Raw genomic sequence first — 19,258 nt, 5'->3', positions numbered from 1 at the left:
AGCATGTGACATGAATGTACATAAAAGATGTGAAAAGAACGTTCCAAAGTTATGTGGAGTTGACCACACAGAGAGACGTGGTAGAATCAATTTATCAGTGTCCTACCAGAATGGCAAGCTTAAGATCACAAGTAAGTTCCAGATCTTCTGCTTAAAAGATCTCTTAAAGATCATCATACAGTTCTCATTACCAAAACATACAAGATTTTTAAAAAATGGCTCATAGCACAAAAAAATGTTTCTAAAACTACAAATTCATGAAGATCAGTTAACTGTTGATGAACTGGTGCATTTGTCATTTTGTTAGAAATAAAAGGTTGTGTCTGTTATACCTCAATAGACCACTGTCGAGTTCATCTGTCACCGGAAAAAACTCGTCAATTATACACACCTTTATGACGTCATTTACCAGATAGAGGGGGTCGCCTGTATCCCTGCACTATTTACATTCATCAAGCGTCTTAGTGATCGTCATTGTGCAGGATAAACTAGAAATAATGGTTGTTCTGTAGGTACTTAATGACAATTCCCTAATGAAAGCAATGCTGATTGTCAATTTTGAGAATTCAGTTTGCCGAATAATTCGTACAATATAGAATTATAGTTTTCCAACCACTCGCTCAACATTGGAATGGAAGTGACAACGCCCCTAAACACACAAATGACGTTCACTAAAACCAGAGTTTTTGACGGAAATGCATCGAACTCGAAAGTTGTCTATTGGAGAACAACCCATAAATACAAATAATTCAGATATTGAGAGGTCAACTTGTGGTCTTCAATAATTATTCATATGTCTTTACTATATTCCAAATTGTATATCGTTCAGTCTAAAGCAAAATGAATAAAATGAACAGAATCTGACTATCCAAGATCTTCCAACAAATAACAAACAAACAAAATCATTATGTTATGACAAGAAATCAACAGAGAGTGTCTGACGTTTTTCCCCTTTGCACTTTGCTATGAGCATATATACTTTCCTATAATTTGATATTTTATCTTTATATAAGTAGCTTATGACAAAAATTGAGAAAAACATCAACTTCCATGTAAAAATATGTCATCAATACTAAAATATGTAATCAATACTTAAAAAAGTAAAGAACTGTTCTTATGGTTGCATACTTATTATTTTAGTTGTAGAAGCCAGGAACTTAAATCCCATGGACCCAAATGGTTTAGCAGATCCTTATTGTAAAATTAAATTAATACCAGATGATAACAATAAAACAAAGAAGAAGACAAAGACCGTCAAAACTAACCTCAATCCAGAGTGGAATGAATCATTTACATTGTAAGTTTAACAGTTGCTTATACAGAGAGGCCTTCAACATAAACATTATAGCAGCTAAAAGCTTACCGGTATATATAGAGGCCTTTAGCAGAAACATACACATTATAGCAGCTAAAAGCTTACCGGTATATATAGAGGCCTTTAGCAGAAACATTTACATATTAAGTTATAACATTTATAGAAAGAAACAGAATGGTCTTCAACATAAACCTACACTTTTATGTTTATAACAGCCATTGGCTAATACCAACAGGTCTTCAACAGAATACATTATTACAGTTTAAAAATAAAGGCTTATGAACAGAAATGTCTTCACCAGAAACATATACATTATTTCAAAGGCTGAAAACTGAAATGTCTTCAACAGAAACATATATGATATAAGTTTGTAACAGTCAAAAGCTGATACAGAAAGATCTTCTACAGAATAATATACTTAGGAGGTTTATAACCGGTAAAAACTGCTGCAGAAATGAGTCCACACCTTAAACAAGATTACCACAGTCCACAACAACCAACAACACCTAACTCCTTAGACAAAAATAGAGGTACAAACATAGCACACAATAACAACCAATACATTCCTCAATATAGCCTTACTTGGTACTGAAAAAAAGTGATTGGGTTAACCCAATTTTAATGCGCAAATTGATTGATTGACTAGTTGATGTGTCCAGTGGCAAATATTACATGTGGCTTTAATTTGTGAAGTATATGTTAACATATTCATACAGAACCTAGGTTTTTTTTCGAGACAAACAGGTTAAGTCAGATTTTTTACATGCAAGTGTTCACAAGGCAACACTACCTAGGAAGACACCATACCTGAACACATCATTGCCAATACATGTAGACTTCATCTTTATCCTTACTCCTCCTGTATGGTTAAAAGAGATGCAGCAAATACCAATGTTAAATTTTTTGGTTTGATTCAGCATGGTCAAACCATTAAGACTTCCAACATTCAAATCAGGCATGCTTCCAATAGTCAGTAACAAATGCTATGAAATCAGCTTTGTGAACTACATGTGTATAAGTTGTTATATTACATTTTTGATTTTTTTCTATTAAGATCTTTTACAAAGTGATCTTGTATCTAATATATTTTATGTAGTGATCTTAGTCAAGAAGACCATGCGAAACGCCTTTCAATAGAAATCTGGGACTGGGATCGTACCTCACGGAATGATTTCATGGGATCATTATCATTTGGGATCACCGAGGTGATAAAGGAAACACACGTTGGCTGGTTTAAACTGCTGAGTCAGGAGGAGGGAGAGTTCTATGGTATTCCTGTCAGTGATGATCTAGCAAGTGACATACAAGAAATTAAAGACAAAATGAAGGTATGTATTTGTCTACCTCAAAACTGTATGTCATCCAAACACTTTATACCATGTTTCTTTCATAACTAATGGATTTATGGGCTATGTGATAGAATATAAACATATAAACTAAGTTGTTGCAGAAAATTGTTTGCAAATTTTGGTCTTACTTCAACAAAGTTGCAAAAAGCGATACTATTAAAGGTGAGCTGGTTCTAGTGGCAGTGCCAGTTGCATCTACAGTGTATTAGTTTGTGATTAGGTCAGCTTATTGGGTACTACTAGAGTTTGGTCAATGATATTTGATATGCAGTTGTTTCAGCATCTTATTTCCCCAGAACATATTTGGCTTTGCCCCCTCAGTCATGGTTTTATATTGACTTTAAAATGTTTTGCATAATTTACATGTTAAAGTTTATGATCAGATCAGGTTTAGATGAGCCTAACGTTGAGTCAGTGCTATTTGGTATGCAGTTGTATTTGCATTTTCAAGGCTTATTTCTATGGAGATTATATTTATCCAATCTCTTGTCATGGGTCATTGACTTTAAACACCAACATAGTTTACAAGTTGTAATTTTGGTTTAGGATAGTCTAAAAGGGAACCAACTTCTAATGATAAGTCAATGGTATTTGGTATGCATTTATATAAGCATTGGAATGTGACATTTCAGTGGATGATATTTTGCCTTGCACCATCATTCTTAGTTTATTGAATTTGAATGTTTTGCATAGCTTACATGTTTAAATATTGCCCTTTTAATTTCAACATGTCCATTATTTTATCAAAACTACAAAAAGGCTAGACACATTTCTGATTAAACAGTTTATTATTTTTATTGTAAAATTCCTTGTTATAAAGCAAGTTTATTGAAGAATAAATTTTCCTTTCAATTGCGTAATAATGTTCTGTGCTGTCTCGAGTTTGTTGTAATGATTTCTGCTGACATCAGAAGTATTGCTGTGATTTCTACTGTGACAAATTTATTGCATTGTTTGTAATCCTATATAAATTGATGAAATTTTATAACCATTTTATACAAACCGCCATCTCTTAATTGAAATTTTATAGGTATAACCTTTTCCTTTTAGTAATTTGATAATTGTAGTCGTTTACTTTGACAAAGTTCCAATCAATACTAGTAATCTTTTACATAATTTATTACCATTCTAAATGTATTGTTCTTAGATTCAATTTGAAAGTTTATATGCATTAAATTTTATCCTTTGATAATAACACCATCAGAATTTTGTTGTAAATTAAAAATGGACAGATAGTATCAAGCAATAAATGAATTGTTGTAGAACATATGCAATGAATGCATTGGGTTTTTTTTTCTATCCAAAATAACAAGTGTGACATGGGAATCAATTTGAAACGCTCAGACTTTTTTGGTGAAAATTGTTTGACTTAAAATCAGTTCCAAGTTGTGATATATTAATAGCGCAATAATGCTGTCAGATGGAATTATGGATATCAAATGTTGATGTAGCAGTTGAGCCTCGAGTTTCTTGTATCTCCCCATAATTGCCGACAAGACTAGGAGCCCATTTTAGGGAAATTAGTTGTTTTTGCATGATTAATAGGCTACATAAAATATTTACAGACATATCTGTAATTGGAGTGTCTCAAATTGATTTTCTGTGGTTACAGTTAACCAAGCTTAGTAAGAAGTTATATAATATTCATTGTGAAATAACTGATAATACATTTAATGTTTGTCATGGTTGACCTAGCATTGGTCTTTATTCAGGCTATTACTCTAATCTGTAATTGGTTCTGCCCATTTAGTTTTGTGTTTGTCATATACAATAAAATCGAATAGCTCAACTTTCAGGTAAATGCAGGCCTTTTAGCTGAGTGGACACAAGTTGTTTCTTATGAAATGTGAAGCAGCTAAATTGAATGAACACTGCAATCTTTTTATTTTTATTGTCTTAGTTTTCAGTGTAACATAACAAGCAATTATAAATGAATGGTTGGTCAATATTATTTACTTTTTAGATATATTTGAAACACAAATATTAAAAGCTCTATTAAAAAGATTTTTGAATTTCATAAGATGGTGAGCATTGAGAAGGGACAGCTGCTAACAGTTTGCATACAATAGTTGATGAACTGTAATCAACCAATAGTGAGAATATATGCTTTACATATGCTATTGTTACATACAGTTCTCTCTATGATGTTGTTGAAATAGTTGAAATAGTTGATAAGCTGCGGTTAGCATTGTTCTCCTTCAGTATGAGGCAAATTTTTTGTTGTTCAGGAGTTCATGAGTTATGGTCCTTGATAAAAAATATACACAGCCATTACAAAATAAAGTCAACGTACCCTGTTATAATATACAAGCTAGAGGACACACAAGAAAATTGTTTACAATTATATGGTAGAGAATTATAGATAACTTTTGGACAAAAAATATTATGCATGTAAAAATCATCAGAAAATTTAACACCTGACATGTCTGAAATTATTTAACAAAGTAAACATATAAAAATGTTGATAATTCTGCTTTATATGTACAATGTTGTATAAAAATAAAGGGTGAAATTACACAATAATATTTTTTTATAAATGTGGTCTAATATGAAATTCATAACTAAATATCTCAAGTGACTAGTACTTATGTCCATGTGCTTTATAAGTGGTATAATTTAAGTACCAACCATTCAGGGAATTTTATTTAGAATTTCACACAAGTGCAATGTCTACTTAATGTATATACATAAGTTATATATTAACAATAAGTCAATTGTTTCATTCAATTAATATTTTTATCCAATTATTTACTGCTGTGGCGTGTGTTTTTAGTTCACTTCTATGTAACATTGAGTGGTACCAGTTGAACACTTTTTGTGTACACATCTGTATGTGTGTATATATGGACACTAACAGCTAGTTCTCAGAATCAAATAGTTAAATTTGTTGAGCCGCTGTGGTGTAGTGGTTAGTGCATCTGACTACTAACACAAAGGTTCCTGGTTCGATACCCGTCTGGGATGAAAATTTCAGGGACTGAATTTTCGGCGCTCCCTTGACACCATTTGCTAGTATGGTCTTGAGGAAACGATGATAGTCCGTCGGAAGGGGACGATAAATGGCTGACCCGTGTTAAGAGAGAGCCATATCTCTTGCACGTTAAAGACACCCTTGTAGATTTCGAAAAAGAGCAGGCTAATGCCGCTACAAGGCAGCACTCGCACCCGCAAAGTGGAAAGGGATTAATATAAGTTGCAAAACTTGTTTCCCAATCCACTATAATTAAATATGTTTAAACTAAATAGTTAAATTCATTCCCCTTTTTATCTAGACTCAGGCTATAGCAGAGCATGACACCTGGTTATTGCTGAAGACCATATATTAGCTATGTTAAATGGTCTCTGGTGGATAGTTGTCTCATTGTCACTCATACCACATCTTCTAATTATTTTTAGTGTCTTGTTGCTTTATTTGAATTTCACATCTCCCTTTATTCATTCTTGTTTACTAAGAAATATTCACCTGTTTTGTTTGACAAAATTTTTTCAAGTAAATTTTTGTTTTCTTCCAAATTTATAGTTAGCAGCAATAGATGAAGGTAGACCTCCGAGAGTTGATCTTTCCAAAAATACCAGTAAACAAGACACAATACGAGCCACAGATTTCAACTTCCTTACAGTTCTTGGGAAAGGCAGTTTTGGTAAAGTAAGTATAATATACCTTTCTGTTTGGAGAATACTGTTCTCATACAATATACCCCATACAGATCTAGTATACCGGTAATATCATTGGATGAAAATAGAGTTTAAACAGGAAAATACTTATAGATATGATTTTTTCCTAAATATGAGTACCGGTACTTGACTTTTCACAACAAACTTTAACCTTTATTTCCTGAAAGTTTAATTTTTTTATTTAATTGGAAATGGGTTTTCCCACTCAAAATAACTTAATCCCAAATGAAAAATATATTCTGGATGTTGTATGAAGTTAGAAACTGAAATCAGGTATTCATGATTTCAATGAGATAAATGAATGAATTAAGTGGATAAAAAACTAATCTAACATTTCCATACTAATTTTATTACACATAGATTATACATGAATTATCTATTTCATGATGTAAAATACACACGACAATTAGATGAGAGTCTGAATTTAAATAGTGATTACGATTGGACTTGACAGTTACCATCAATTCAAACACTTTATCTTAACTATGTCAACAGTTGACATGGCAACCACTATATTGTCATCAAATAATGTATTTTGATAATTGCTGTTGAGAATGAATAGTATTTTATTCTGATATTCCATTGACAATAAAGACCAATATAGAAAAAAAGATTAGGATAATTTTTCTATATGGCTTTGTTCTCCATTGTATATCAAGTCAACAAGTCAACTATTGGATGGTAGAGAAAATATTTGATCTGAAGTGAAGAGTATTGAAGAAGAGTGTCAATGCTTTAATTTATTTGGTTATCCCCCTTCATTGCTACTTGGAGCAGACGACACGAGTAGTACAAGTGTTTGTTTTATTCATCTGATTGCTGGTGTTTTTTCAGCAGAAATGGATTTGATTTAGATATTATTTAGGCTGAGAAAAAAAAAATCGATGTTTCCGGTAACCCGACCGACCCTGTTTTTTAGCCCCTACCCTAACTTTTTTATTGGATCTTCAAATAGGTTAAAATCCAAGAAATTTGCAAAGCAGGTGCTTCAAAAACATTGCAAATGGCACACTTCCGGTTTTTGAAACCAATTACGGATCCGGACTTGGAAAAACCATGATAATTTTACGGATTTCATTTACGATGTTAAAAAAAAAAAAAAAAAAAAAAAAAAAAAAAAAAGAATTCCGACCTACCGACTCTATTTTTCAAAATGATGTTACCGGAAACACATATCTTTTTTTTTAGGCCTTACTCAGATTTGGCAGTAATTAATGAAGTTGTGCATGCATCTCTTATTTTATATTGTGATAAAAATGATATCTGGGAATTCCAGTGGAAGGAGTTGGCTATATTTCATGAGATTTAATCCCTTGTGGAAATCTGTATTGTTCTTCTGATTTGACTGTCAACAAACCTCGTAAATTTATCTTAACTACTAATCATACTGACCACACTTATAATTATTAGATACTTTCTTTCACAGAGGAAATTCTTTAGTTAACCCTTTCGTACCGAAATTATCCTTTTGGCACCCTCGAGTTCGAGCCGAAATTATCCTTTCGGCACCAAGGAGCTGAGGACGAAATTATCCTTAAGGATACATAGATTTCTATTTTTAGATGGTCACAGTGCAAACAGTAAAAATAACGTTTAGACATGTTTCTTGGTGCAGTTGCTCCATAGATGTTATGATAAACATCAAATGCATTCTATAATTTAGTATCGGGCGTAAAAACGCTGTCAAAATATGTTTTTTTGAAAGATTGTTGAGAAGAAAAAACCTTGTGAAATACAAAATGGCGGAATCTTAAACAATTGTGGTCAGGAGTTTCATTTCAAGTTGAAACATTTAGAAAACTTAACTTACGGTCATGAAAGTCGTTTAACTTGTACAAAAGTAATAAATGAAAGTCTTCGGACGCTCAACCTATGATATTTATCTACATCTTATCAAAATTTGGCCGCACAACTCGCTACGGTTCCCGAGTTTTTAATGACCAAAACTACGAGGTCGTTTTTGCTGTAGCACATGTCAAATTAATCCCGGTCAGGCAAACGGCTCGTGCAAATAAATTTCGGCCAGAGAATCCCGCGAAAAAAATAAATTCAGTAGTGAAAGTGTTAAGGTTACGATAGCTACCAATCTTTGGAATGACAGCTGCTTTCTCTTTTTATGTCTCACCCTCAGGAGAGAGGGCATTAAGTGTTACCCTTAAAATAAGTTTCCCTTGGCCAATGATATGAAACTTATATACAATGCTTATTACCACTAAACACAGATCAATTTTGAATTTAGTGGTGTCACTGTTCTTGAGTTATGCCCTTTTATAAAGTTAAATGCAAGCGGTGGCATCATCTGTGTCCACATTCTCCATTCATTATTCTTAAGCATCTAATGTTCTATTAGTTTGTCCATTTCAAAGGCAGGACTTCTTAGTTCTGATATTCTTGTATTGTTTTGTAAGCCCTAATATGATGAATGTTATGTTGTGTGTTTGGCTGTTCGGGCCATATGAGTGGTAAGGCATACAAAAAAAGTGACTACATGGAGAGTGACATTTTTAATACTCTGTAAGCAAAACGGAAGGTGAACACAAATTACATGTTTGCACAGACATAACAAATACTATAATAAAGTATAATCGTTACAATGAGCATATGCCTGATGCTGTGTTGAATTAACCTTTCTATATAAAAACAAAAAACTTTTTCCTTGAATTAGTCAGTGAAACAGCAATCTACACAATTAAACAAGAAAAATTATCTCAATATCAATTTTCAGTTTAATCTTTAAAAAATACCCATAAAATGCAACTATGAAAGTTCCACATGTCATTATTCCATCGTTTCTGTCAAAAAAGATAACAACATTAGCTTAGATTAAATAAAGATTGTTAGTTTATTTATTATTGTCAAAATGTAAAGTTATCAGTTATTGAAAAATGGTGTTGTTGCATAGATATGAAAGTCATTTTAATTTGACTCAGATAAGTTAAAGGTAATCTTGATTTTTACCTGTTTTTATTTCCAGGTTGTTTTAGCAGAAAGAAAAGGCACAGATGAATTATATGCGATAAAAATATTGAAAAAAGATGTGATAATTCAGGATGATGATGTTGAATGTACAATGATAGAAAAGCGAGTTCTAGCCCTTCCTACTAAACCACCATTCCTTGTACAATTACATTCTTGTTTCCAAACTATGGTATGTATTAGTCCAGTTATACTATAAGACCGGTCAATGTACAATGATAGAAAAGCGTGTTCTAGCCCTTCCTACTAAACCACCATTCCTTGTACAATTACATTCTTGTTTCCAAACTATGGTATGTATTAGTCCAGTTATACTATAAGACCGGTCAATGTACAATGATAGAAAAGCGTGTTCTAGCCCTTCCTACTAAACCACCATTCCTTGTACAGTTACATTCTTGTTTCCAAACTATGGTATGTATAAGTCCAGTTATACTATAAGACCGGTCAATTTACAATGATAGAAAAGCCTGTTCTAGCCCTTCCTACTAAACCACCATTCCTTGTACAATTACATTCTTGTTTCCAAACTATGGTATGTATTAGTCCAGTTATACTATAAGACCGGTCAATGTACAATGATAGAAAAGCGTGTTCTAACCCTTCCTACTAAACCACCATTCCTTGTACAATTACATTTTTGTTTCCAAACTATGGTATGTATTAGTCCAGTTATACTATAAGACCGGTCAATGTACAATGATAGAAAAGCGTGTTCTAGCCCTTCCTACTAAACCACTATTCCTTGTACAGTTACATTCTTGTTTCCAAACTATGGTATGTATTAAACATTTTATACTGTAGAGACTGGGTTCTGGTACCTTGTTGTTCTCAATATTCCCTGTATACTCCTGACCAGGTTCTCTTATGAGATTTCTTTTCCACTTATATCATTATTCCTAGTAGTCCTGATGAGTTTTAGGATGTATTGCATCCATTCATTGTTATTTTTATATGCCTGCTCCAAAGAAGAGTGAAATAGTTGTATACTGTCCCTCCCCCTATTTTTATGTGCATCCTCTTGTAACAAATATCTGCACTATTACATTCATCCACCCATTGAATCCCTTTCCCCTTCACCAAAACAAACATATACATAACTCAAGATAAAAAAGTAAACTGTCAAACATGTTTAAATTGGACAAAGTTTATTTTGCATGAATGAATTTTAATCTAAATGTTTCATTAGTTGATATAATTCCCAAGTTATTTACAGAAATATTGACAGAGGTATAAAAATGGTTGTAAAAAGTAAAATATTAAAAATACCGATCTCATAGGAAAATTCAAAATAAAAAGTCCCTAATCAAAAGCTCAACACATCAAACGAATGGATAACAATTGTCATATTCCTGACTTGGTACAGGCATTATCATGTAGAAAATGGTTGATTAAACCTGGTTTTATAGCTAGCTTAACCTCTCACTTGTTTGACAGTTGCATAAAATTCCATTATATTGACAAATTAAAGAGACATAATTGTTAATGTTTTTCTTTTTGAAGATCAATTCATTCTTCCCATATAACATTTGTTTATGTTTAAAATCACATAAATATTTAACTATTATTTGTATTAACCTGTTAGGATGTGAGTCTAGTAAATACATCTTATTATGAACAAGCATGCAACTATTATAGATTTATACTATTGAATAAACAATTTCTTCATGGTAACAAATTATAGCAATAAACTTGTCTGATATAATGTGCATGAAGATGTATCATTAAAGTTATGTCATGATAACTTTGTAATGAAAATAATATGTTCTTAACATGTTTCAAGTTGTAGTGCATTTGTACTCATCACCTACATTTTTGTATTTCATAAAGTATGACCAGAAATGACCAACAATAATTTATTTATAAAAATAATGAAACATGAAGCACAAAAAAAAGCTGTAGCCTTCGTGGGCACTTAACTGTTACCCTTTGAGAGTTTGTCTTTCCATCACTTCATCTCTCCATCTTTCCTTCTTTCAGTCCATCCCATTTTTGTCGAGCCTTCGACTTTAGTCGAAAAAGCGAAACTAAGTGATCCTACATTCCGTCGTCGTCGGTGTCGTCAGCAGCGTCCACAAATATTCACTCTGTGGTTAAAGTTTTTGAAATTTTAATAACTTTATTAAACCATACTGGATTTCTACCAAACTTGGACAGAAGCTGGTTTATGATCATAAGATAGTATCCAGAAGTAAATTTTGTGAAAATAAAATTCCATTTTTTCTGTATTTTACTTATAAATGGACTTAGTTTTTCTGCGGGAAAACATTACATACACTCTGTGGTTAAAGTTTTTAAAATTTAAATAACTTTCTTAAACTATCCTGGATTTCTACCAAACTTGGACAGAAGCTTATTTATGATCATAAGATAGTATCCAGAAGTAAATTTTGTAAAAATGAAATTATATTTTTTCCGTATTTTACTTATAAATGCACTTAGTTTTTCTGCGGGAAAACATTACATCACTCTGTGGTTGTAGTTTTTAAAATTTTAATAACTTTCTTAAACTATCCTTGGTTTGTACCAAACTTGGACAGAAGCTTGTTTATGATCATAAGATAGTATCCAGAAGTAAATTTTGTAAAATGACAAATCCAACTTTTCCATATTTTACTTTAAATGGACTTTTTTTCTGCCAGGAAACAACACATTCACTCTGTGGTTAAATTTTTAAAAATTTTGATAACTTTCTTATACTATTACTATACTTAAACTAAGACAGAAGCTTGTTTATGATCAAAAGCTAGTATCTAGAAGGAAATTTTTTTAATATTTTGTACCTGTGTATCTGTATTTTTCTTATAAATGGACTTAGTTTTTCTTCCAGTTAACATTACATCCAGTCTGCAGTTAAAGTTTTTAAAACATTTATTAGATTCATAAACTATCCAGGATTTTTTTACCAAACTTGGACAGAAGCTTCCTACAATCCAAACATGGTATCAAGCGGAATATTTTTATTGATTTTTTCCCTCATTTTTGTTGATCCTGCAATTTACAGCAAAAGTAGGCGAGACACTGGGTTCCGCGGAACCCTTACAATTTTTTTTTGCAATCTAACTTAAATTTGCCTCATGCAAATTTTATCAAACTCATACACAATGCCAAGAACAACAACACACAGACATAGTTTGAATTTGGGCAGCAAGTTATTTACTGTTTAAAAGTTGTGCCTTTTTTTAACTTGGAAAATTGCCATACTTGAGTGGAGGCATTCATGTCCGTAGACACATTCTTCCTTTATTTCTCTTCCAATATACTGTATAACTCTTAATATTTCTCTTCCAATATACTGTATAACTCTCAATATTTCTCTTCCAATATACTGTATAACTCTCAATATTACTCTTCCAATAAACTGTATAACTCTCAATATTACTCTTCCAATAAACTGTATAACTCTCAATATTACTCTTCCAATATACTGTATAACTCTCAATATTTCTCTTCCAATATACTGTATAACTCTCAATATTTCTCTTCCAATATACTGTATAACTCTCAATATCTCTCTTCCAATATACTGTATAACTCTCAATATTTCTCTTCCAATATCCTTATAACTCTCAATATTACTCTTCCAATATCCTGTATAACTCTCAATATTTCTCTTCCAATATACTGTTTAACTCTCAATATTTCTCTTCCAATATACTGTTTAACTCTCAATATTTCTCTTCCAATATACTGTATAGCTCTCAATATTTCTCTTCCAATATACTGTATAACTCTCAATATTACTCTTCCAATATCCTGTATAACTCTCAATATTTCTCTTCCAATATCCTTATAACTCTCAATATTACTCTTCCAATATACTGTATAACTCTCAATATCTCTCTTCCAATATACTGTATAACTCTCAATATTTCTCTTCCAATATACTGTATAGCTCTCAATATTTCTCTTCCAATATACTGTATAACTCTCAATATTTCTCTTCCAATATACTGTATAGCTCTCAATATTACTCTTCCAATATCCTGTATAACTCTCAATATTTCTCTTCCAATATACTGTATAACTCTCAATATTACTCTTCCAATATCCTGTATAACTCTCAATATTTCTCTTCCAATATACTGTATAACTCTCAATATTACTCTTCCAATATACTGTATAACTCTCAATATCTCTCTTCCAATATACTGTATAACTCTCAATATTTCTCTTCCAATATACTGTATAGCTCTCAATATTACTCTTCCAATATCCTGTATAACTCTCAATATTTCTCTTCCAATATCCTTATAACTCTCAATATTACTCTTCCAATATACTGTATAACTCTCAATATCTCTCTTCCAATATACTGTATAACTCTCAATATTTCTCTTCCAATATACTGTATAACTCTCAATATTTCTCTTCCAATATACTGTATAGCTCTCAATATTTCTCTTCCAATATACTGTATAACTCTCAATATTACTCTTCCAATATACTGTATAGCTCTCAATATTACTCTTCCAATATACTGTATAGCTCTCAATATTTCTCTTCCAATATCCTGTATAACTCTCAATATTTCTCTTCCAATATACTGTATAACTCTCAATATTACTCTTCCAATATACTGTATAGCTCTCAATATTTTTCTTCCAATATCCGCTGTAGTTTTGTTGTTTTGTACTATAAGTTATTCAAGGATAATTTAATTTTATTTAACTTAAACTTATATAAACTATATCAGACAATTTTAATTTCAGGACCGGTTGTATTTTGTTATGGAGTATGTTAATGGAGGAGATTTAATGTATAGAATTCAACAAGAAGGAAAATTCAAAGAGCCTGTAGCTGTGTAAGTGCCAAACAAACTTTAATACTACAATAACAACTTATGACATTGAATGGCCCTTTTCTATCTTCTGCCTCTCTTTTACTACATTTGTATTATTTTTTCAGTTACTTTCAGTTTATGCGAATAAGTTAGGTCACACATGTATGTGAGGAAGAAATTCAGACTTAGTAACAACATGTTGGTCATTGTGATTTGTTTGAGTTATTACCTAAAAAACAAAATTCAACTTTATATACCAAGTTGTATGGATGAAAAGATCCATGAAGAAAGCATTATCCTAATTTAAAGTAAAAAGGATGGAAAACAATGACCAGCGGAAAACAAATCATCATTTAACAAATCTTTTCTATGTTTTCTTTTTTTAAACTACTAAATCAAATGAAAGTGACAACTTTTATTATAATGGTCAAAGATGTAATATGATAGATTTTCTTTATTTTTAGGTTTTATGCAGCCGAAATAGCCATAGGTTTATTTTACCTCCATACACAAGGAATTATTTATAGGTAATTGATCTGTTATGTAGGGGGAAATAATAAGTAACTTAACTTACATAATACTATATCAGATTTTGTTCTGAATATTTATGATTTATGTGCTACAACATCTTTTTCTTCTCTTTCAAGAATCTGTTTACCAAGAAATAAAACTAGTGCAATCCTTTGTTTGGCCTATTACGTAGTATGAAATTTAAAAAAATGTGAATCCTTAGGATTTCTCGACACACTTATCATATGAACTTTTATAGCTCACCTTACATTAGAGTTTCTGCTAATTGTATAGCCTAAAATAATCACTTTATTGTCTGAAAGCTGTGATGGATTGTTGTCTCATTGGCAATACAATAGTTTACATGTTTATAATTCTGTCAATATTAGATTGCAGTTGTAGAGGATATGTTGGGCAAACTTAGTACAAAGAATATTGGAAATTACTGTCTGTTATGTAACAGAATATATTGTCTGTACACCAAATTGATAGAAATGGATTACGCTGCATTAGTAAGGAAATCAATGAATAAAATTGTAGGATGTTAAGTACCTAGAACTATTATGATTTAATGTAAACCTATCAATTGTCTGCAGAGTTACAAAACTAAAATCAGTTTTATAGCATCTTTAAAGATGTTTCACTGACATAGGTATTGGAAGTGATGAAATTTCAAAGTTCTGTAAATTTTGATACTGACATAGATAGGGATTGACAATGGTGTCATTACAGAGGTCTGTAAATGCAATGTGCCACTGCACCCAGAGGCCTGCTTCAGCTTTCCCTTAAACAATAATGTATTATATTTTGGCAAAACTACAACCATACAAATGAACCAAAATTAAGAAAAACACATGACGAATAAATGCAAGAGGTTCGTGAAGTTTTGTGAGAACGCAACCCTACCCTTTACCTTTAGCTAATTTGGAATAAACAAAATCACAGCAAAAAACTCAGCAAAACTCTGTTAAAAAGAGCCCAATGTTAGAATAGGTAAAAGGAAAAAAGCAAAATGACAATGATAAGCATAAATTAACAAAGGACTACTAGCAGTTACTGAAATTGAGAATGGAAATGGGAAATGTGTCAAAGAGACAACAAGCTGACCAAAGAGCAGAAAATAGCCCAATGCCTTCAATGGGTCTTTAACACAGCAAAAATATCCCACACCCTGAGGTGGGTTATGCTTTCCCCTAAACAAAAATGTGTCCTAGTTCATGTGTAATGAAATGCCAGATTGAGACTTCATTATACTTTTGTCTTTAATGATTCTGGAGAACAGATCTAAACTTGAATTCAGAAAGAAAAAACATATTGATTCTTTTCATTGTATTAATTGTATATCTTGTTGGTATGCCATTCTCTGTACTTTTAGTTGTATTTGTTTTGGAAGATACAGTATTGTTGTTTTATTATTTCAAGGATTATAATATAGTAATTGTCGAGCCTACAACTTTTGTTGCAGAAAGCTCGACATAGGGATAGTGATCCGGCGGCGGCTACGGCGGCGGTGTTAGCTCACTTCTTAAAAGCGATATATTTTAGAAGGTGGAAGACCTGGATGCTTCATATTTTGTATATAGATGCCTCATGTTACAAAGTTTCCGTCAGTCACATGTCCATTGTCCTTGACCTCATTTTCATGGTTCAGTGACCACTTGAAAAAAAAGTTCAGATTTTTTGTAATGTTAAATTCTCTCTTACTGTAAGTAATAGGATAACTATATTTAGTATGTGCGTACCTTGCAAGGTCCTCATGCCCGTCAGACAGTTTTCACTTGACCTCGACCTCATTTCATGGATCAGTGAACAAGGTTAAGTTTTGGTGGTCAAGTCCATATCTCAGATACTATAAGCAATAGGTCTAGTATATTCGGTGTATGGAAGGACTGTAAGGTGTACATGTCCAACTGGCAGGTGTCATCTGACCTTGACCTCATTTTCATGGTTCAGTGGTTATAGTTAAGTTTTTGTGTTTTGGTCTGTTTTTCTCATACTTTATGCAATAGGTTTACTATATTTGTTGTATGGAATGATTGTAAGGTGTACATGTCTAGCGAGCAGATTTCATCTGACCTTGGCTTCATTTTCATGGTTCAGTGGTTATAGTTAAGTTTTTGTGTTTTGGTCTGTTTTTCTCATACTTTATGCAATAGGTTTACTATATTTGTTGTATGGAATGATTGTAAGGTGTACATGTCTAGTGGGCAGATGTCATCTGACCTTGACCTCATTTTCATGGTTCAGTGGTCAAAGTTAAGTTTTTGAGTTTTGGTCTTTTTATCTAATACTATATGTCATAGGTCAACTATATTTGGTGTAGGGAAATATTTTATGATCTATATGTCAGTCGTGCAGGTTTTATTTGACCTTGACCTGGTTTTCACGGTTCATTGCTCAGTGTTAAGTTTTTGTGTTTTGGTCTATTTTCTTAAACTATAAGCAATAGGTCAACTATATTTGTTGTATGGAAGCATTGTTAGCTGTACATGTCTGCCTGGCATATGGTTCAACTGACCTTGACCTCATTTTCATGGTTCATGTTAAGTTTATGTGACAGTCGTAATAAAGCTTTGTATTTAGGATTATCAACATAATATCAATGATTAGTAAAGAAGGCGAGACATTTCAGTGTGTGCACTCTTGTTTTGTATTTTTCAGAGATTTAAAGTTAGATAATGTTATGTTAGACACGGAGGGTCATATAAAAATAGCAGATTTTGGAATGTGCAAGGAAGGAATTATCCATGGAGAAAAAACAACACGAACTTTCTGTGGTACACCAGATTATATAGCACCTGAGGTTGGTCAAATATATATGTCATTAAAAATACTAACATCAGTGATATTTGATCATTTGTCAAAGAGTTAAGATATTCTAATTGACCTAAGTATAAATGGAGGAATTTGTATTTTGCATGTTTAGGGTAGCATCTTATAATTTTAAATATATGAGCAGTGGCGGATCCAGAACTTTTCCAAAGGGGGGGGGGGGGGCCCACTCCAGTCATGCTTCAATGATTCCCTATATAATCAACCAAATTTTTCCCACCAAAGGGGGGGCCCGGGCCCCCCAGGGCCCCCCCCTGGATCCGCCTATGATGAGATGCGTTGGATAGAAATTGACCTTTTGCAAGTGGGTGTATACATGTACATGAATAAGCCTTTGATTAATTTTGGAACATTCAAATACTAAATAAAAGATGAATTTTGGTTTGCTTTATATAGTTCTTTACATAACAATTCAATTTTCATAAAGTTAAAGTATCCTTAGAGATTTAAGCCATCCAAAATTGGTTAACAGACATATTGATAGTTATTTGCATAAGGTCGATTTCTATCCAACACAGCTCATATATTATATGTGATTTCTTATTGCTATATCAAGACAATTCACATTATTCGCATTACTAAAATCCCCTCAATAATTTCTGAAATTAAAGTACAGCACAAGATCACATGATTTTCATGGTTGCCAAATAGTTTGCCAGAGTGTCTTGTAGATAAATACCAATATATGGTACTTGGTGATTATTTTAAGTTGTTTCAATTTAAGCCATTAGTCCATTTTTTAAATGACATCAAGACATTCAGCTCTTTGCAACCTGTAATGTATGATTTTCTTTGCAGAGAAAGGTTAAAAAAATGTTTGCATATAATTGATTTTTGTGAAATAACAATTGACATATCTTATAGAATAAATTATGAGTATTAATGATAGAAAAACTATTATTGTACCGTCAGACTATTAGTTGTATCATTATGCAGATTTTCTTATCAGCAGAATTTTTTTTATTAATTATTAATTGCTACACTATTGTAATACAAAGAGACTTATGTATTATTATATAATATTTGGAATATAAAACTGCATTGAATTGGTAGAAGAGGTCGACTTATTATGCATTAAAACATTTATGTCATTCTTCAGTGCAAATATTGAATTTCCAATTTTATTTTGCTTGATGAATATTAAATCTTTTACAGATTGTACTGTAATATTAAATCTTTTTTCAGATTGTACTGTATCAGCCTTATGGTAGATCGGTAGATTGGTGGGCTTATGGTGTCTTATTGTATGAAATGTTAGCAGGACAGGTGAGTATTATAATGAAAAGTTTGGATTTAATGGAAAAGACAAGTGAAAATATCTTATTGAAAGAAAACACAGGTTATGGTTCTCTCTAGCTTCCTCCACCAATAAAAATCAACTGAACAGAAACTTAGTTAATTAGGATTTTTGTTGAAGGCACCTACCACAACATGGAAGAAAATTTCTGTTCAGTTGACTATCATATATCCTTGTCCAACATTGAATATAATAAATCGTGTGCTTGAACTTTAGGAAAAATCATAACGAAACATGATAGAAATTATTCCTGAATCACAATTTGGTAAATGTTATAATTCAATGATCCTGTCCACTAATTTGGTAACTTTAAAAATTATAATAAACTTTTCATTTCTGAATATTGTTATATGATAATGAAAATTTCATATTTTGTATTTCAGCCTCCATTTGATGGTGAAGATGAAGAGGAACTTTTTACTTCTATAACGGACCACAATGTGTCTTATCCAAAATCTATGTCTAAAGAAGCTGTTTCAATTTGTAAAGGTGTAGGTATTTACCTCTATAATGGACCAGAA

At 31.9% G+C, this 19,258-nt stretch overlaps 1 protein-coding gene across 2 annotated transcripts in view; it reads left to right on the top strand.

Moving 5' to 3' along the window:
- Window positions 1–19,258, top strand: part of LOC143046101 (calcium-dependent protein kinase C-like) — a 107,654-nt gene that overhangs the window by 71,963 nt on the left and 16,433 nt on the right. For both annotated transcript variants that reach the window (XM_076219090.1, XM_076219091.1), the window contains exons 5-14: window positions 3–131; window positions 1,141–1,297; window positions 2,412–2,643; window positions 6,185–6,310; window positions 9,314–9,487; window positions 14,028–14,119; window positions 14,563–14,625; window positions 17,270–17,411; window positions 18,626–18,706; window positions 19,121–19,228. In XM_076219090.1, the coding sequence (XP_076075205.1) occupies window positions 3–131; window positions 1,141–1,297; window positions 2,412–2,643; window positions 6,185–6,310; window positions 9,314–9,487; window positions 14,028–14,119; window positions 14,563–14,625; window positions 17,270–17,411; window positions 18,626–18,706; window positions 19,121–19,228 (1,304 nt within the window). The remainder of the gene's footprint in view (window positions 1–2; window positions 132–1,140; window positions 1,298–2,411; window positions 2,644–6,184; window positions 6,311–9,313; window positions 9,488–14,027; window positions 14,120–14,562; window positions 14,626–17,269; window positions 17,412–18,625; window positions 18,707–19,120; window positions 19,229–19,258) is intronic.

This window comes from Mytilus galloprovincialis, chromosome 9, assembly GCF_965363235.1.
Source record: "Mytilus galloprovincialis chromosome 9, xbMytGall1.hap1.1, whole genome shotgun sequence".
NCBI lineage: Eukaryota > Metazoa > Mollusca > Bivalvia > Mytilida > Mytilidae > Mytilus > Mytilus galloprovincialis.
This window is presented reverse-complemented; position numbering and strand designations above follow the sequence as displayed.